A 20,626-nucleotide genomic window follows, 5' to 3' on the forward strand; every position below is an offset into this window, starting at 1 on the left:
ATAAATACCACCACACCCGTATCGGATCTTCCAAAATGTGCGTACTTTTGAAATATTCAACACGCACCTGGCGACATATTTGAAGAGTCTAACCTATGCCCGTCGACAAATTAGAAGAATCCGAGCTATGTCTTTCGACATTTTTGAAGAGTCCGAACAACGTAACCTTCTATGACAAGTAATGACTATTGGTCAAAGTGAATAGTTCATGAAAATATTTCCTAGTGGAGAAGATAAGGAGGAATAATCTGAAGCCTGAAGACAAGAGTGCAAGCTGAACAATCATTACTTCCGGAATGATATTATGTATGTCACATTCTTTTGTAGGATTTCATGTTCATTTTCATCCATACAATTGGGACCACATCCACTTAATTAAGGTAACATGCTCAATATTCTTCCAATTCCTCTGCCCTAACACAGGATATCAAAATAACAAACAGAACATCTGTTTTTGCTGTATCTTATGTCTGCCAGAAAAACTAAGGTTGTTAAATACAAATATGTCATCAACATTTTTGATGTTTCAAGTATTTGTATCCAAGATGTAGCCTATGTTTTCCGGCTGAATCAAACTATGCTCGCATAACATGAAGGAAATTTAAACCTCCAGAGAACTCTTTACTTTCAGCAAATAATTTATGTACATGAACATATTTTCAGTTTGCATCGCAGAGACCAGTAGCTGGATCACAAAATCCATCTCGATCGAGCAACTTCTGAGGTGGAGCGCTAAGCAGAGGAGAAGATGGACTTCCATACGCATTTCGTCTGCTGTTTCCACAGCCTAGACTTTTTCTGGTGCTAACCCCTGTCACCGGGTTAGTCCCACTAGCATACTTGCATAGTGCCTGAAAATATGCATGACATATTCAGCACATGTGGGACAGAAGCAATAATAACTAACAGCGAGACGATGTGAAGCAAATAACAAAACAAACTCCTGCTTAGATAACAAGAAAACACAAGAGTTGGACACTAATGTGATCACATTAAACAGAAGCACAAGTAGCATTTTGTGCCTTGTTGAAAATTTTCTCTCTCCGATACATTGATAGCAACAGGAGAAATCAGAAAGTTGTTCTGAAGTGAGTTTTCTCTGGCATATTTCTTTGGAGAGAAGCCAAGAATACGTTGGTTATCTTTTACACAATTATACATATAGAGGGATACTTACACTTAATAGATTCGCTAAAACTTGCACTTCATAGCCACACTAAAACATGATCACATTTCAAAGTATATAGCTGATGTAATTCAGCCTCTAATGCCCTTGCTCCTGGCCTAAGCCTAATCACCTTCTTATTTCAGATGGAATTGCTAGTATTTGGAATGAATACATTCTTTTGAACATCCATTGTTAGATATATTTAACATCAAGAATAGCAGTAATTAAACCGGTATCTATCACCTTGAACTTTAGATAATCACGTCTTCCTACGAGATACTAGAAACTAATGAGCACCATAGCCGAGCAGAAAGATAGTGCAATTCCAACATCCTAGAAACTACATTCGTGGAACTAACTGTGAAAAAGAAGTTTAGTTCATTTCAGGATTATCCTACATAATATTAGACAATCCTGAAACATGGTCGGTGTGCTTATTCGAGAATTTAGCTCAAAAATTGTGGTTTCCACTGTCCAGGAACTTGAAAAACTCTTAGATATTTGCCAATGCCCCAACAATCGACAAGCTTTCAACGGACAACTTTTAACCAGGGATTTTCCTCGGCCTGATCTTTCAGCTAAATCTTATCTTTCGATTAGTACTGAGTGGCTGAAAATCGATCTGAGAATATTTGGTCGATAAAGAAGGGGAAATAGGTGGGTCAGGGGTCATGAATAAGCACCAATTAAGACATATTTTTCTGATAGCAGTTACATCTGAAGCGGCTACCACGATTACCTGTTTCTGCAGGAGGTCTATAACTGCATCACTGAAATCAGCACCTTCAATGATGGCACCCCCAAGGTCACTCCGAGTCAGAACAGATCGAACAAGAACAGCATTAGTGAGATTAGCATCATTAAGTACCTGCATTAAGGAAAGAACAAAGTTATCTTCACATTCTGAAAGTGAATTCACTTCACAAGGATGTTTAGCCAGTGTAATTGTCATGACTAAAGGTCGACTTGGACTTAAAATCATAAACTACAATGTGCATACCATCCGATCCATCAACGTGTCGCTCAAATCTGCCCCTGTAGTAACAAAGCAAACAGGAATTAGCAAATGTTATAAGTAGTATTAATAGATTTGCATCAATTGAATCGAATTCAGCACTCAATCATCAAGACAGGTAATTTAATATATTAAAAAAAAATCCTAAAATGTTGAATCGAACAACTGAATCTAATGGCATGAAAGTACTGGGGACTTTACAGCCTAATTATTTCATAAATCACTCATGAGTAAAAGCTTAAGAAACTTGCCCAACCAGAATACATTAGGGTGTGAATAAATATACCATTAGTTTTTCAGAAATCATCTTCCACTTATTTTATTTTATTTTATTTACTTTCTCAAAAGTGGTTCATTTAGCATTGACGCATTTGCTTGTCTCACTTAACAAGAAAATCACAAGGAAAATAAAGAGTTGCTGTTATTCAGTTGTTTATGACGAAATTTATGGGTGAAAATCATTTTCGCCCCCTAACCTTGCTTTAAAAATCAAACTCCCCCCTCAACTTTGAACAATAGTCATTCTCCCCCCTTTAACCTATTTTACCCTTATATTATCAACTTGTCATTTTTCTTTTATTTCTTCATGATATTTTTTATCATCTTAATCTATGTAACTAATTTTCTATAAGAAAATAAATATTATTTTCGAGACGGAAAAAGAAAAGTAAGAAATTCTAATCGAGTATATAACTTAATGTCGTTCTATTATAAAATAAACGAGAAGAATAAGATTTTTTTTTATTAATAATAACCAAAACTCTAATATTTGTATTAATACAAATAAAAATAACAAGTAATAATAACTTTATAAATATATTTCAATGCAAGTAACACAAACTAATTAATAAAAATAGAGGTATATTATTTAAAAACATTCCAATAACAACCAATACTCGTTTATATATTGACAATAGAGAATAAGAGAGGAGTGAAACTTATAATCTGCATATACATATATATGTCAAAATAACAGGTAATATGTATGTACGTGTGTGTGTACATGCATGTATATTCAAATATCAATCATAGTAACATTAGATTTTGTGATAAATTCATAAAAGGAGTATTCTACTTATATATGAACTTAAATAAAAATTTATAAATACCTAAGTTAAAAAATATAAATTTTATATAATATAAAATGGTATTACATAGATGGAGGATTGAAAATGTCAAGGGTAAAATAGATATTGCATAGGATAAAAGGGGGAAAATGTCTATTGTTCATAATTGAGGGGGGAGTTTGATTTTCAAAGCAAAATTTGGGAGGGGGGGGGGGGGGGGTGAAAATGATTTTCTCCCCGAAATTTATTGGCAGAAGAGGAAGAGTTTTTCCTTTTTATTAATTATTATTTTTCCTTAATTTCTTAATCTATTTTTCAAGAGAAATTTCAAGTTCTTTTTTTTTTGTGGGGGCGGGGGTTAAGATTCTAGCATATCTACTTTTTCAATGGACTCTATAATATGAATATTACTAAAACGTTACACCAATAGTACGTAACTAAATTATGTGCAATCAAAATAAAATATGCGAAAACACTAAAGTTGAAGTTACTGGTAAAAAGATGTTGGTGCAATTAATTGAAGTTTTCCTAACAAACTGTGCAAATAGTTTTAAACATTTAAATCCAAGGGTTTTATCAACATAAAGTCGCGCCTCTTAAAAACTCGGCAAAATCAATCCTCACACTATGATGCTACAAATTCCCTAATAATAATTTCCACATAACCTTCTAAGAACAGGTAACGCTCCGATTTTGTTTTGGACTAATAATTAAAAAAAAAATTCCCCTTCTATTTACTATTTTTCTGATTGTTTTCTAGAATTCCCTTAATTGAATATTGTTCTCCTCTAGTCCTCCTGTATTAAACAGATGATTTTTTTTTCTTGTTACAGGAGTAATTCTTGAATTGAGTTTTGAAATAAGCAGTTGTGGATGGAGAATTTGAAATCAGGAGTAACAGATGCTAAAATTTCCCCTAATTGCTTAATGCCAAAGTTTAAAAAAACAAAGATAGCCCCAATACGCAGCTTTCCAGAGGGTCTTATTCAATTTGATACAAGTACCTTACGAAAAACACAAGGAGAAAAGTTAGTATATGGTGAAAAGAATGATATATCGCGTGGTGATCGAGCTATGAAGGTTGAGGCAGTTGTTGCCTTTGAACAAAAGGATGGTGAACAAATTGCACAGATAGAAACTATTGATGAGTTGGGAAACACTGAGCATATAGACATGATGAACGTTGTGGATACGCTTAAACGGAAAGCTCAGGTGGATAGTGGAGATTGTCTTGACGTGTTATATGAGTTAAAAATGAGAGAACGTGATATGATTAAGCCCAAGAGGCGTAAGGTTTCCTCACTTCGTGATTTTCCAAAGGATCTTAAGAGTTATGATGTCCCTGTTGATCAAAAATCTAAAGAGGATTGTGTTAAGGAAACAAATGATGTATCTGACGAACTTCTGAAGGTTGATTCTATGTCTCGAGGAGATTTAGTGGATCCCGTGGTAGATGCATTGTCACGTGAAGATGAATTTGAGAAACAAGAGGCTGTGGAGACTGTCGATCTCGAGGCAGTATTACAATCTGATGTAGATTTGGCGTTGCATGGTGAAGCTCGCAAGGATGAAGAAACCATTAGCAAGTTTGAATGTGGAGAGCATGATAATGAAAATGTTTCACTTGTAGAGACTGCATCAGAAGACGCTGAAAATGTTCAGTTGCTGAACGAGCTATGTACTTCGGTGGTGTACCCTTTTCGGTTTCCAAAAAGGCGTAAAGTGTCCGCGGTTCGTGATTTTCCAGATGCATTAAAGATCTTGAAAGCACATAATGAGGCATCAGAGAAAAACCTGAATCAGAGAGCAGCTCACAAATTGGCTGGGAAAAACGAAACAACATGTGATTCTCATGAAAGTTCAGCTCCTACTGAAAAAAGCTTATCTCGCAATTCAAGGACATTACTCACTCCTCCTAAGGAAGACACCATAAATTTTGATGAACAAGAAGTGCAAATTGTGGAGCTAATTCTACAGAAGTTACTAACTCTAATAAGCGGATTGGAGGAAAGGAAGTAGGATTAAAATGCATAAACAAAAGTATTGTCGACGATTCAATGGCTACACCAAGATGTCCCAACATGCCAAGCCAGTGTTACCAATCAGACACTAAAACTAATCAAGACAAAGGCAAAGGCAAAGGCAAAGGCGAAGTTCTAAAGAGAAAACAGAATGAAGGATCAGCGCCAATAACTGTTGTTCTGGCATTGATGGCTCCTACTAAACGTCCACGCTGACCTAAGCAGAGTAATTCTACAGCAAAAGCTACAGCAAATAATGTTTAATCTTGGCACAGCTTTCTGATGGAACAGAAGTGGTAAAACAGCTAAAGGGAGATCATCAGTATCATACATGACATACTTTGACAAAGTATAAAACCTTTGTCCACCAACAAATAAGACATGATTATTTAAATAATATCTAGTTCTATCTTTGTATATTGTGAATTTGCGATGTTTTTGCTATGGAAAAAGTACCTGAGAAGTTTGCTTTATACGCGACTGCTTTCTCTAGATATGCACCATTGAATGTTGAACCACTGAAATCTGATTCCCTCATATCAGCAGATGTGAAATTGGCTCTTCTGTATCAGCAAGTCCAATGGAACATGAATACTAGTCTGCACTGAGAAAACTTCTTGTTCTACAGTTCTTGTTGAATGACATTACAATTACGTTTTCTGGCTTCAAGATTTCAAGCCTACCTACTACAAGAAAATGGGGAAAAAAAATAATGCTCCCTCCCTTCCAACTTATAGGTCAGTCTTCTCTTTATGAGACATTCAAAGATATTTGGCACAATTTTAATAAATAAAGTTATTGTATATAGCTTTCACCATGACAATTTGAGGATACAAAAGTCATTAGAATTGAAATTTTAAACTCTCTCATCATTTACTTTATCAGGATAATTCAACCTTGCTTTATTATTTAAGCCATTATTACTTATATTATATAATGTATATAAGTGAAACATCTTATCTACACATCCTAGGGCAGAGGAAAGGTTACCTGAAGTTTTCATTTGTATGAACTGTTTTCCTGCAAATTGAAGAAAACAAAACTATTTCAGACCCATAAAATTAAAGCTTGCAAGAAAGAAAAAATCTTGAGGAAAACTAACTTGAGGTCTGCAGAACCAAATTGAGCAGCAGAACCAATACCAAATTCACCCCTAGTTTCTGCCTCAAACTTATTCAAGTCTGCTATAGCAGTCATGTTTGAGCCAAATGTGATCACTGCAGCTGCTAGTGCAGTTGAAACTATGGCTTTCCACTTCTTTACTTCTGTATTTGAATTTGAACTTTCCACTTGACAAACAATCTTGGAGGATTTTTGAGGAATTACAACTCCATAAGGAGAACTGGAGGAGATATTAATGGATTTTATGTGTAGTAATGAGATGGAATTGAGTGCCATTTTTTTATTTTTTTTTTGTATTCTGTGATTAGTTTCTGTCAAGAACAAAGAGATTAACAGTGGGAAAGTGAGTGAAGTCACTGGATGGATTTTTTTTTCTTTTTTTCCCACAGCTTTCAACCACAACTCTTTGGACAAACTGGATAGGCTTTGTAAAGTGTACACGTGTACTCTCTCCTATTTTGTTTTTACATTTGCATTTTGTGACAAACAGGTGTTTACAAAGTAAATCGACAAACCGCACCAAATCGATAAATCGAGTCAAATCGAAAAAAAATTTGACTAGTTGTTTGATTTGACTTGGTTTGATGTTGAAAAAAAAAATCCGATCATAATTGGTTTTGTTTGGTTTTAGCTAAAAATAATCAAACCGAATCAAACCAATTCAACATTACATGTATTCAATTTTAAAAATATTTTATACATAAAAATATTTATTTGTAATGTAATTTATAAATATTTCTTAAATTTTTCGTAGGTTTTAATCTATTATCATATTATTCAAGCTTGAACTTAGAATTTTGAATGTCAATAAGTTTTATATCCTATGTATGTTAGTAACTCATATAAAGTCCAAACCAAAATCAACTCAACACTAATACTAACAAAAGAAATCCAATTTACCACTAGGAATGACAATAATGTTGGATATCTATTCTTTAGTTTTGCATAATTGGTTTAGAGAGTGAAAATACATAATTTAAGTTTTTTTTTCTTGTCATGTAATTAATAATTATTATCCGTACTTATTTTAGCATGACTTAGTATTTTTAGATTATAGTCATTTTCTTTATTAATTAGCAATATTTATTTTAACCCATTTTATTATCTTTTGTTGAATATTTTAATACAATGTCATCACTCTTCTCACATTTTGTGTTATTTTCTTATGAAACACCTTAATTATATAGTTGTATCTTATTAGGATTAAAGAAATATTTGAAGTAAAAGTTATATGTTTTGTATCAAGACTATTCCGGAAAAAAAAAACCCGAAAAACCCAAGAAAACTGAATAACCCGAGAAAACCTGAGGTTGAAAAACCCGAATTTTATTGGTTTGGTTTAGTGTATAAATTTAAAAATCTGACGCAATTAGTTTGATTTGATGTTTAAAAAAATTAAATCAACCCAGTCTATGTACACCCCTAGTGACAAATAGTTAGTTGCTTTGAATCCAGTGGAAAGTGGTGATTCTTGTTACACCCATTTTTTTGGCATTAAATACTTTAAGATTGTCTAATAGATTTTTCCTCGGGAAGAAAATTGATTTATTATTCTGATATTTTTCAAGTCATAAGATCTAAAGGGATTTGAGGCAAAACTGCTTTAATAAATCGTTTTTAGAAGATAAATATTCAAAAGTTAACTCATAATAAATTCTCAGGCTAAAAATTCTAAAAAATCAAAAGTTTTTTCTAATTGTTTATCCTAATTTCATAATCTTTTTTTCTTGTTGTTTACGAAATATAATAGATACACTTTAGACCGATGTATGCATAGTGCAAACTTCAAAGCAAAGAGTTTTGTTCTCCCATTCTTACTATGCTTTCATGCTTGCATTTTCCTTCTTTATATTTTATTTTCTTCAATATATTTTTTTAAGATAGTTTTTAGTTTTAGAACTTCTTTTGGTATCGCTCCAGTTTAGATAATATTTTGAAGAATCTATTCTAGCTATTTGTATTATTATGAGTATTAGTTTGTTATCTAGTTTTAGGTTTTAAAACAATAGCTTTATATTATTGTCATTTTTATCTTTGAATTATTAAGATAGTATCATTTTTACGACTCTAATTATGTTTCATCATAGTCATGTTATTGGTGTAATGCATCTTTATGTTATTCACTTTTTAAAGATTTTTTTTAATGGTTCGTGCACATGTTAGCATGTTAATAATAGATACATATATTTTTCTACTAATTTTATAGTTTTTTTTATAATTTTAATGTATATGTTTATTTTATTAATTTATAAAATACTAAAAATTAAATATGCATGGGGCTTATGCCCTGTGCCTCGAGGCTTACGCCTCGCCGTGAAATATGTAAAACGTCTCGCTTTACGCCCACGTCTTTTAAAACACTGCATCCTAAATTATCAAAAGAACCTTTACTACTTCACAAAGTTTTAACAAATAGGTGAAATGTCGCGCGCAAGCTGGCTAGTGTGATTCTAAATTTAATTTAAATACCAAAATTATGAGGAGGACGTACATGTAAAATTAAACTATTTTATTTTATTTTTTGAACAAACATAAAAACATGGCTGCAGCCTTGCAGGAAAAGATTAGAACAAATTGCACGGTTTGTTAGTCCTTCAAATGGGCTGGTCTTTAATTTTTGTCCTTCAAAATTAAAATTATGTCCATCGGGGAATAAGTTTAATTTTAAGGAAAAAGACATAACTTGTATGATATTATGGTGCGAAAATATAAATTTTATACCCCGCAAAAAAATTGTTTGACTTGAGGGACAAAAATTAAAGACGGGCAGAAAATAGGTACAGAGGTGCAAATGACCCAAAAGATTATACAAGCTCTGAGGTAATACCCAAAAAAGATTGGGCCTGCTCTTCACATTTTTCAATTAGATCAGGCCGATGTTGGACAACATAATAGGTTCTAGATGCCAATCCTAATACAAGCAGGCCCATATATATTATATTCTGCTGCTGCATATTTATGCAGGCAAATAGTCTTCATTAAGGGATCTGTTGAACTTGCTTCCTAGACCTAAAAAGCCATTTTTGTTACTTCCTGGATCCAACTAGGGGCGTTCAACGAAATCATTTTACTGAATCAAATCAATAAATTAAGCCAAACTGGATTTTTTTTTAATTTAGGTTTGATCATAAATTTTAAAAATCCGATATTATTTGATTTGGTTTGATGTTAGAACAGAAAAACGCGAACTACATCGACTAATACATAAGCGCATATATGTATTTGTTAAATTTCTCTATCTTCTTCAAATTTTGAATCATTCATGAATTTCTTCCATTAATATTTCTTGCAACACAGCCCAGATTCAACATCAATCAGTTTGAAAGTAGCTTCCAAAGGTTGCCTTAGTGACCATAATTGTAGGAAAAATTTCACGGGCAGCCTGTTTTATCGTCCAAAGATACGCGTGATGAAATACAAGTACCTCCTATAGAATATACTGTCCATCTAAAGTATTCTTGCAATAGTCTTTAGGAAGAAAAAAGCAGTCATCCTTGACTAATAGCCCACAGTAACTTATACATAAAGATTCTGAAACATAAAGAGAAGTGTTTTACTGTTTAAAGAGGACGAATCAATGAAAAGAGTAATGGACCCTATCTATGTTAAAAAAAAAAAAAAAAAAAAAACCTAGCTAGTACACCACCACCATACCTTAGTAGTCTGACCAGCCTAACCTTTAATTTGTGTCCTTTGTCTCATTCATGGTTTAAATATCCAATTTGGAGGTCAATTTATAGCTTATGATTTTAAAGCATACCTCAACGAGTGCCATCTTTCAAAACCCCCCATACCTTTTGTGGGGCTCTCCCATGCATGTCTCTTTGTATTTGTCCACACAAATACAACTCAATGGATATCCTTGGGGGGTTTGCTCTTTTTTCACTATTCAAATTTGTTAAACACAATCTATCACCTCAATAATCCACCCAACAATAAAGAGAGAGATATATACTACTGGATGTGGAAATCGGAAACAAATGGGAAGAGAAGCCTCACGTTTTCTTCAGAACTTAATAATACATACATGAAAAATCGTACTACTAGTTGGGGTCATTGGCACTTATGTCCCTATCTTGTATTGGTCTTTAGTTTTTACCCCCTCATAATAAATAATTTTTTCGCGGAGCATAAGTTTATATTTTAGGATCATAATATCCCACAAGTTATATCCTGCACTCTTAAAGAACTTATGCCCGCTAAACATAAGTTAATGGGTTGGATGAACTGTCTTCTCTTTTAGGCTCCGAGTTCTTTTTGGGGGATGGTCTAATTTATTAGTGGCAACGAAGTTCTTAAATGGCTATATTCTCCCGGATCGCTAGCTAAGCTAATCGTCTTAGTTACCTAAAATGAAATCAATCAGCTTTTTGATTGATTCAGGGCGCCGCCTGGGAACCCCGTTTGGCTTTGGTACTTCAGTAGATCTTCACAAATAAAAAGTGCTACTTCAGTCTTAACTACAACTACATTACGCAAGCCCCGCCAATACCTACCTATACAGTCAAATTCCAATAAAAAAGTACCAGTGACCGCGACTTTCTAGGTTTATGCATTCAGTCAACTAAACTCCATCAAACTCCTCATTTAATTTTTACCGTTCGAAATCGAACTTACGTCTAGCGGGCCATAAGTTCTTTAAGGTATCCAGCATAACTTATGAGATATTATTGTACAAAAATATAAACTTATGCACCGCTAAAAAATTGTTTGTCTTAAGAGCCAAAAATTAAAGACCAGAAGAAAATAGGGACAAAAGCGCAAACGATCCTGCAATTTCTTCTAGTTCGTTGAGGGAAAAGGCCACCGAGTCGATCACTTCAAGTGGCCCAAAAGTGTCCGACGCTCAGCGCATTCATAGTCCTGGACCATATAGTCTACAAAAATTTATAAGGGGAAAGAACGTTGTTGCCCCTGAAAAATAAAATAATTATCCGCTTTTACCTCTCTTATTTTCATGCCCTTAAATTATTTATCCAAAATGTCTCAAAAATTATGATATCAACGTATAATATTTTATACCATTAGATAAAAGGGTCCCTAGATTAAATCAGCTTACAATAATGAGTTTCTTCATATAAATTCTTATATGATAACCTGAAAAATAGAGTAAGAGTATTATAAATAATTAAACTGCACTTATATAATATTAAAAATAATGTGTATGTAGCTAGCAGTAGGTGCTTTTGTTAGATTACAGTGTGTGAGGGATGATTTGACAGCACTTGGGAGCTAGGGATATATATAGAGTAAGAGGTGTTGAGTGGAGGAACTTAGACGTGTGATATCAGTAAAATGTTTTCTTTTGGGTTATTTGATCAATTGAATGACCAACTCATTTTGCATTCTAGCACATATAACCACTCCTATGATTTTCCACTTCAATCAAAGATTATATTTCACTCAAAGGAAAAATATATATGTAGATTTCATAACGTTGCTGTATCTATGTGGATAAATGGCTGCTATATTTGCTCCGAAATTGTAGTACACACTTTTTTAAGTTAGTGAAGAAAATGCTCATTCACACTAGTAATTAAATTCTAAGTTATATATATATATATTGACAATGAAGATATATAATCAGTTCACTTAAAAGTTAATCCCATAACTTTAATTAATCCACTCCAAATTTATGTACGTTTTTTCGCTTTTGAAGTTCAAACTATGTGAATTTTAATCAATAACATGTATTTTTTCATTATATTGACATGAGAAAAATTTCATTTTATAGTTCTCTTTATGAATTATATAAATTGACACAAAGAGCAAGTAACATTTTAACGGCCAAATTACATTGATGATGTAAAAGATTTATTACTACTGCTTAAATCCTACTACTACTCTGTAGTAAATCAGAGATAAGACACATGTAAAAACTTCAACCACTCTGGAGAGAATATTAGCTAATTTGCGTTCACACTCTTCGTTTTTTATCACTTAGATGATTTTAAGTACTCATTCATCAAAAGATAAAAGTCCCAGCAATAGAAATCCATTATTAATCATCAAATGGTTAAAACATACTATATCCTAATTAACCAGTTGATTTGTACTTGCTGGCTATTCCCCGCTAGTACGACTGATTTATACGAATGTCCCTTCTTGGATTATTAATTAGATTTTGTCCATATTTTTAAAATTATTCAACTATATAGCTCTTGGGATTGACAAAATATTATATTGTCGTCTAATATCTACAATTTTAAACTGTACTTATAAGATTTTCAATTTTTCAAAAGAGTTCTTTAGTTTGTGGCTTAATAGGTCCATAAGCAAGAGACCAAGAAAAATAAAAAGAAGATCATTTATTGAGCAGTTATTTCAAAAGAGACCGACAAAAAAAATTACCAAATAATTTTGTCCATCAAAATTTAGATAGACAAAATAAATCACCTAATATAATTTGATTTCGTAAGAAATTCGTATTTCTACTTCTTTTATTTTTCACTTAAACCCATTTAGACCCCAAAAATATATAGTGACGCAAACTAGCACAATGCCACAATCACAATGATTGAAGAAGCACATCATGAATTGAAAGGAACTTGTTGAAAAACTTAAAATAACGGTGATGGAAATGGATGGTCCTTAAATGGAAAAACAGCTACACAATCAATGAACAGGAAATAGCAACTATCTTTTCAAAGCAACGTTAGGGTTCTAATAAGTCAGAAAATAATTTTTTTAAAATTTTTTTTGTAAGAATTCTGTGTGGGAATTCGTGCAAAAGAAGTGAATGGATCTAACAAAGTAAGCCCAAAAGAAAGAAAAAAAATCTAGGAAAGGACAAAATAGGACGGTAAAAGTATTGTTGGATCTGTGTTGACACAACTGAGATGTTTTTTTTCACTGACTTGAATTCATTTTTCTGCAAATGCAAAAGACAACAGAATGAGTGGTCAAATCATCAAAAGTAAGCTTTTAGCTAGTCCTGTACTGTTACATATTATCACATAATCATGGCAATATTATCATGCATATATAAAATTTAAAAAAATTAAAAAAAAAAACCATCATCATTCAATTAATATTTTTAAAGTGTGTGGAAGGAACCCTAGGGAGGCGGAGACGTAGACGGAGACGAAATAGGGTGGTAGGGTTCTATCTTGGATATATTGTTATTTGGAATTTGGAATTAATGTGGATGTGGCTTATTGTCCGGAGGTCCCAAGAAAGTTCTTCAAAAGGCTTTTTCTAGGGTTTTGTGTTCTATTTAAATCTTAGGAAAACTTTTACTTGTATAAACATTCAATTTATGTATACTGAATTACTGATGGTAAAGAATATTTATGATATCAATGCATTTTAACATGTCTTAACAGGTTGCTTAACATAATTTCAAGATAATGGTGAAATTAAAAAATTTATTAAGGAGAGTCAAAACATAAAAAAAAAAAAAGTAGAAGCCAAAGGATTTAATATAGAATTCATAAATATAAAAGATTTATCTATCTACACAGTGTGATTTTCAACAAAAGGATATCAATTGGTGGACAAGGGTAGCGTTGTCACTGCTTTCAGGTTACTAAGTCTAATTATAAATAATATGAACAATTACTTGTAGCTTTATATTAGGTAACTTGATTGTGTAAAAGAAATTTGCATAGAATTTAAGCTTTTTATGGTTGAATGTTTAGAACCTTTGAATGATCTAATGCAATGTTGAAAAGTGTGATCATCTTAGCGAATAGTGTAAGTTGTTATTAGACATAGCAAACTTTTATTTATTCAATTATCTTTAAACGTATAAAAAAATTTAATTGCAATGAAAAAGTGAAACCATACAAATCTAAAACCACGAACTATGAAAATAACAAGTGAATGAGTGAATTGGGAGCTTTATAAGGCACCATGCAAACGTCCTTTTCTAGCTCCTCTCCCCCACATCTGCCGCCTTCTGCTTTTCATATATATACATTGGGAATGCCAACCACACATGTTATATCTTTTCTTTCTTATTCATATTGCAAAAAGTAGATCAATTACTACTTCCATAAATATATAGATAACACACATATACATCATCATCCATGCATGTGCATTGTCCACTCTATGCATAACATGTATTGAGAGCATCCATCACCAGGCTATAAACAGGACCAAGAAATTAAGTAGAGTACTGCAAGTGCAAGCTTAGTGAGGGAGAAAAAAGGGTTTTGGCCTCTCTCTTCTTTCCTCAAATTTTATAACTCACATCATCAAGAAAAAAAAAATAGATCCAAGAAACTGTCAAGCCATCAATCAAATCAAATCAAATCAATCACAAAAGCAGCAGCCAATTATCAGTTTAGAAAAATAGGAAATAGAGAGTAATATGTCATCTTCAAATAGCTTGTCATTGGACCACCTCCCTCCTACTTCCGAGCAGCTCTGCTATGCCCATTGCAACGTCTGTGACACTGTCCTCGCGGTATATTCTCAACATAACATTGTTCTCTTTTCTCCCTACTTTGTGAATCAAGAATCACAAATTAGGTTTTCTTTATAGGGTTTCTTGTGGTTTCCAACTTTTTGGCCATTTAAGTCTTTCTTTTAGCGAGTTTGGTTCAAAACGAGGTTATTCCAGGATTATTATCAGAATAGATAATCTCATCCTGTATATGGGATGGAAAATTTTATTCGGGTTCTTTCTAATACGAATAACCACACGAGCCCTTAGTCCTTTAATTTCCTAGAGTGTTTGGCATTTACCCCATTATCTACAGTGGCGGAGCCACACTATGCCGAGGGTGTTCATCCAAACCCCCTCGGCGGAAAAAAACACTATTTTTATAAGATTAAAATTATTTTTTATGTATTTATAGTAGATGTTGAATCTCCTTAGACTTCTTCGTATGTTTAATTTTTTTTATATTTTGAACCCCTCGGTGAAAATCCTGATTCCGCCACTGATTATCTAGTCTTCAAATAACCAAATTAATTTGTTACAATTTCTAACAATATTTTTTGGGATTCAACGAAAAGAGGGAAGATCTCAAAGCAAATAAATGATTCTGTGGTTCTACCATGGTGAGGTTTTTGATAATTTGGTTCTTGTTTTTTTTTTTTTTTTGGATGATTGATTTCCTTAGGTAAGTGTTCCGTGCACAAGTTTGTTCAAGACTGTGACGGTTCGATGTGGCCACTGCACTAATCTCTTGCCAGGATTGCTTTTGCCTTCCACTAATCATCATCATCAGCTTCATCAATTTGGTCACACTTATTTCTCTCCTTCCCACAATCTTCTGGTATGTGTATATATATTACTCTTGACGAAGCATTATTATTAAAGGTCTAATCTTTTTTAATTTGTTGTCAAAATTTGATAAATGACTTGCGTTGCAGGAAGAAATAACCAACGCAACCCCAAATTTCTTGATGAACCAGAGTAACTCCGCTGATTTTGTCCTGCCTGCTCGGCCTGGATTTGATGATCTTCCTAGGCCACCCGTTATTAACAGACGTGAGGAGAAAAAAAGACATATTTCTTATCTTACATTAAGAGCTTAAGCTATATGCACTTATATGATAAAATATGAAAAGTTTACCCTAAAACTCAAGGAAATACTGATTCTTTTGAGATGCTTTTGTTGAAGAATTAAAAAAAATACCTCATTGATAGTTAATAAGATGGGTGGTCTCCTTATATAAACTTGGACAGTCCTTCCCTCATAAGCTAATTGAGACCACTCAAGATGGATGGTCCCTCAAGCCTTGATGTTAATGCTTTTGTTCTGAGTTTTGCTTAATTCCCCGACTTGCCTTTGTGAAGATAGATGGAACTAAAACATGACAAGTATTTTAACTTGAGTTTATGTTCTAATTTCTATGTATTTTTTGGCCAATAACCACCAGATTGGTGGGGGGTTAGGCCATCCCCTTTCCTGGATATATCATCAAAAGGGTAGAGTTACAAGAGGGGGTTTATCCTTACCTATGATGGAAGTTCTAAGGATAAAGAGCTCATCCTTGTACATAATAAACACATAATCATGTCACTTTTTAAGCAATTACAATTAAATTTCTTCACAAGCACTAGTTTGTAATTGCATAGAAATGGTAACTAACCTACTGTCACAAATTAATTATAATTCACTTATGTAGTGTAAACATAGTTTATACCGTTGGTTTATATATAACTTAAATCCTTTTAATTCTGTAACAAAAAAAACTTAGTCACTTTGCTTCTCTTTCTGCACTGAAATGATGAAGAATTATGTAGAAGAAAAATACATGTAATTATCATAAGATGATTTATGCATACGGTTGACGGCTCTCTTTATGTACAGCTCCTGAGAAGAGACAACGGGTGCCCTCTGCTTACAACAGATTCATCAAGTAAGAATCTTTTTAATTAAATGCAATTTTAGATATAGTATAAAAAAAGTATACATATAGTAGTACTTATCTATCTTTTTAATTAAAGGCAATTATAGATATTAAAAAAAAAGTATTCATATACTAGTACTTATCTATATTGTCATATGAAACTGGAAATTGGGTCATCTCAATTTTGTGCAGGGAAGAGATCCAACGCATAAAAGCAGGGAATCCTGACATTAGCCACAGAGAAGCATTTAGCGCCGCTGCAAAAAATGTATTCACCCTTTTATCTAGACTAGGGTTCCTCCTCTTCTTTTTATTTTTGTTTAATTATACATAAAATTACAAATGGATCTTATCACTTTGATTCAAGGCATTTAGGGTCGAAACAAATTCCGTGTTCAACAATAAATCTTGACAATTAAGAACTAGGGTTTCCATCATGGTGATTTTATTTATAGCTAAGTTTTGTACACGATTTTTTGTTGTTGATGACGCAGTGGGCCCACTTTCCACACATTCAATTTGGCCTCATGCCTGATCAGACTGTTAAGAGGGCTCATGTGCGCCAACAGGTACTTTATAACATGCATCTTCATTGTATATTCCATGAAATGCACATTTTTACTTCTTCTTTGTTTGCTTACTTTTGTTTTAATTTTGTTGATATTTAGGATGGAGAAGATGGTTTGTTTAGTACTTCAGCCAACGTTAGTGTCTCCCCTTACTGATGGATCAGAGAATCAAAGAAAGGAACAGGTTTTGAGATCGATGCAGAAGCTATAGTAGCCAAGTATAACCAATTAATGTGACTCTCGTAGCGTGTGGAATGTGTATTTTTTTTTTTTTTAGACTTTCTTTCTTTATCCTTGTGTTGAAGTGTACTTATGGCTTCAAACTTTTGCTTGAACAGTGCCTTTTGCTTCCATCTTAATAATCACTTTTTGCTTTAGCACTACATTTTCAAGGCCTAGAAATTAATGCTCCATATATACGTAGTACTATGCCTATAAAGATAATCACAAATGAAACAAAAAAGAGGAATATACTAGTGACGTTAATCTAAGTTAGGATCAGAATATGTGACAGTTCCGGATATGATCAATTCTTGACACGCGATTGCATGAAGAAAGATATTGGAAACCCTTGAATTCATTTATCATATAATACAGTGTGATATTTATATTAAAAAAACCTGTGATTATTTACAAGATAAGTTTAGTAAATAGGATAGCTTCTAATTAGAGATCTCCTTATGCACATGAATTCTGTTTGAATTCCTTGGAATTATAGAGAGATGGTCCAGCAGCGGAAAGCTTTAGATGCAGTACGTAGACTTATGCATTTTAACAAATTCAATTTCAAATATTTTGTCTTTTTGTTTTTTGTTTCAGAGCTAATAAAAAACCTTGGACTTAGGATATTATATTACTCTTTATCCTTCTTTCATATGATAAATCTAATTAAGGATTAAATTGATCAAACAGAACCTTACTGGATCGATTTTTAAGTTCTTATTAGTAAAACCATGGATTTCCTATAGATTTTTGAAATCCTAGCATGAATTTGAGGACAAATTCATGGAGTTTTATTTGTAGAAGTTCGAATTCCACGATGAAGTTTCACTTGTAAATTAAAGTTCTAACTCAAGGACACTATCCTGAAGTTTCACTTGTAGGAATTTGCACTCCAAGACTATGTACTGGAGTTTCAGTTGGAGAAGTTTAGAACTCCAGGATATCATATTATATTAAAAGTGAGAAGCTCCTATTTTCAAAGTTAAATTACCACTTTGCCCTTACTATAAATTAAAATGTAATAAGACATAAATCATATAATAAAATATCATAATTACATGAATCATATCATCGTATTTAATATAATCTAATGGGTTAATTAATTCATCAATTTAAAAACAGAAGGATATATTAGAAATAACTCATCAGTGAGTCTTTGAATTTTGAAGATCAATTAGATACCAAAAACAAATTCATGTATCATTATTCAATATGCCAAATTAATCCGTTAGGTATGTGAAAAGGCAAAAATATGACTCTTAAGCACCATTAAATTTTAGGATTGTTTGCTCTTTCAGTTCTTAATGCAGGCTCATTGTGTTGCAATTTTTTTACAGCTCAGCCCCTTTATCTATTTTTGGTCCCTTGAGATTCCACCGTTAATGTCATTTATGTATAGACTTTTCAAATATTTTATTGCACTCTATAAAAGAGCTGATAAAGTAGTATCAAAATTAGCATTTTCCGCTTCACTAACATATTTTGTTTTTGTAAATCTTCTCTCAGGAATATTCATGGTTATAATGGCTTAGAACATATCGACAAGAAGACAATTTAGAAGAAGCAGAGATGGCGTCATTTTGAAGTTAAGAAGAAAAAATCTCTTGCAGTGGGAGAGTTATAGCCTGTTTGGCCAAACTTCTAAAGATAGCTTATTTTAAAAAATACTTTTGGCTAAAAGCAGTTTGTGTTTGGCCAATTAATTTAAAAAGTACTTTTGAGCAGCAATTAGTGTTTGGCCAAGCTTTTAAAAGGTGCTTCTATGTGTATTTTTCTCAAAAGTACTTTTGGGGCAAAAGTTATTTTTTTAGCTTCTGAAAAACTGCTTCTACTACTCCCCAAAAGTACTTATTTTCTCCCAAAAGCTTGGCCAAACACCTCACTTTTTTTAAAATAAGCACTTATTGAAAAAATAAGTACTTTTGGGGGGAAAATAAGCTTGGCCAAACAGGCTATTAATCTGTGACAGTCCAATCATGTTACTTTCCATAATTTATTTCGCTTATTTCTTCTTTATAATTAGAAGTTTGAAGTAGAATGGACGACCCATTCCTCGAGAAAAGCTTATTGTCAGCTCACAATATTGATTTTTCTTTTCCATTTTGAAGTCAAGTTATGATCGTCCAACGAAATTAGGTACACAACCCATATTTGTATGTAATGTTTTAGTCATTTTGTATTGTTGTTGGAGATTGTTTTGTTTCTTTTTGTTGTGTTTTCATTCTTGCAAGTGGTACTTAATTGACCAAACCTTTATTAGTATCGGGTGAGTTTGATAATACTTTAGTAATTTTATGCAGTATGCCACCAATATTCATATTGCCAATTGTCTGAATACGAGTTAATTTACATAGATTATTGCTTAAAGATCATTACTTTGAATGAAAGTATCGAACGTAGTGTTGCAAACATTAATTCACCGATGTTGCTCATTTTCACCCTTTTTGTTCCATTTTTTCTTTTTCTATGATTTGTATGATATGAGAGCAACAACTTAATTTCAAATAGACAACGAAAGTGTATTTTTCCGTTCATATTTGTGCGACATTATACCTAACGATTTTTGTAAAGATGAGTATATACTTTATTCACGGTTAATTTCTAATAGTGGTGACAATTTTGATTTTAGGCATTTTGGCTTTTCTCTGTGGATTCCTTTCGACTATTCTTTATTACTCTAAACTATTCAATAAATCAAATAATCATATAGAGAATGTTATTAGAATTATAACAAAGTGTAGCTAAACTTTACTTTGATTAGCTTTTAGTAATACATTCAGCAATATTTTTCTATATATTACTTGAGGTATGTCGTGTATAAGGTTTAACTTTTATATATATTATTAATTCTGTTTGCGAGTTCTAACGTCTTTTGCTACATATTTTCTCATATGGAAAGTCGTATTTCAGTTTCAACAAAATATTAATACCGACAACAATAGTTTCGGTCATTATAGAGCAACCAAAGTATCAAAATGAAACTTTCTATAAGAACATTGATTATAAAAAATAAAAATACAAAGACTACGTGAGATATTCTCATATCACATTTTTGCACCTCATAACATGATAGAAATTAATGTAATTAAGGAAAATTACCAACAGAACTTAATAGTATTATTTACCTTCGC

The 20,626-nt window shown here is 32.5% G+C and overlaps 3 protein-coding genes across 3 annotated transcripts; 2 read left to right on the forward strand and 1 right to left on the reverse strand.

The window, feature by feature from the left end:
• Positions 1–268: 268 nt before the first annotated feature.
• On the reverse strand, positions 269–6,772 carry LOC132635074 (thylakoid lumenal protein TL20.3, chloroplastic). Its single transcript, XM_060351293.1, has 6 exons — positions 6,374–6,772; positions 6,262–6,291; positions 5,728–5,834; positions 2,169–2,203; positions 1,908–2,036; positions 269–851 (listed from the first exon to the last, which is right to left on the reverse strand). The coding sequence occupies exons 1-6, from the start codon at positions 6,667–6,669 to the stop codon at positions 660–662; spliced, it is 789 nt and encodes a 262-aa protein (XP_060207276.1). The 5' UTR covers positions 6,670–6,772; the 3' UTR covers positions 269–659.
• LOC132635073 (uncharacterized) lies at positions 3,503–5,733 on the forward strand. The gene is made up of 2 exons (XM_060351292.1): positions 3,503–3,929; positions 4,084–5,733. Exon 2 carries the CDS (start codon positions 4,124–4,126, stop codon positions 5,267–5,269), a length of 1,146 nt encoding a protein of 381 aa, XP_060207275.1. The 5' UTR covers positions 3,503–3,929; positions 4,084–4,123; the 3' UTR covers positions 5,270–5,733.
• Positions 6,773–14,371: 7,599 nt separating the features above from the next.
• LOC132635075 (protein YABBY 4-like) lies at positions 14,372–17,656 on the forward strand. Its single transcript, XM_060351294.1, has 7 exons — positions 14,372–14,806; positions 15,468–15,623; positions 15,721–15,838; positions 16,665–16,713; positions 16,897–16,972; positions 17,199–17,273; positions 17,373–17,656. The coding sequence occupies exons 1-7, from the start codon at positions 14,711–14,713 to the stop codon at positions 17,427–17,429; spliced, it is 627 nt and encodes a 208-aa protein (XP_060207277.1). The 5' UTR covers positions 14,372–14,710; the 3' UTR covers positions 17,430–17,656.
• The last annotated feature ends 2,970 nt before the right edge of the window (positions 17,657–20,626 follow it).

Source organism: Lycium barbarum, chromosome 4 (genome assembly GCF_019175385.1).
Source record: "Lycium barbarum isolate Lr01 chromosome 4, ASM1917538v2, whole genome shotgun sequence".
Lineage (NCBI taxonomy): Eukaryota > Viridiplantae > Streptophyta > Magnoliopsida > Solanales > Solanaceae > Lycium > Lycium barbarum.

Excerpts from the sequence above, each read along its gene's own strand:
- LOC132635075 (XM_060351294.1), top strand. The coding sequence starts at position 14,711 with ATGTCATCTTCAAATAGCTTGTCATTGGACCACCTCCCTCCTACTTCC. Across the intron at positions 15,624-15,720 it reads CTCCTTCCCACAATCTTCTG|GAAGAAATAACCAACGCAAC; the intron begins GTATGTGTATAT and ends CTTGCGTTGCAG. Across the intron at positions 17,274-17,372 it reads GGGCTCATGTGCGCCAACAG|GATGGAGAAGATGGTTTGTT; the intron begins GTACTTTATAAC and ends GTTGATATTTAG.
- LOC132635074 (XM_060351293.1), bottom strand. The coding sequence starts at position 6,669 with ATGGCACTCAATTCCATCTCATTACTACACATAAAATCCATTAATATC. Across the intron at positions 6,292-6,373 it reads TTTGGTTCTGCAGACCTCAA|GAAAACAGTTCATACAAATG; the intron begins GTTAGTTTTCCT and ends TTCAATTTGCAG. Across the intron at positions 5,835-6,261 it reads CATACAAATGAAAACTTCAG|AAGAGCCAATTTCACATCTG; the intron begins GTAACCTTTCCT and ends TTGCTGATACAG.
- LOC132635073 (XM_060351292.1), top strand. The coding sequence starts at position 4,124 with ATGGAGAATTTGAAATCAGGAGTAACAGATGCTAAAATTTCCCCTAAT.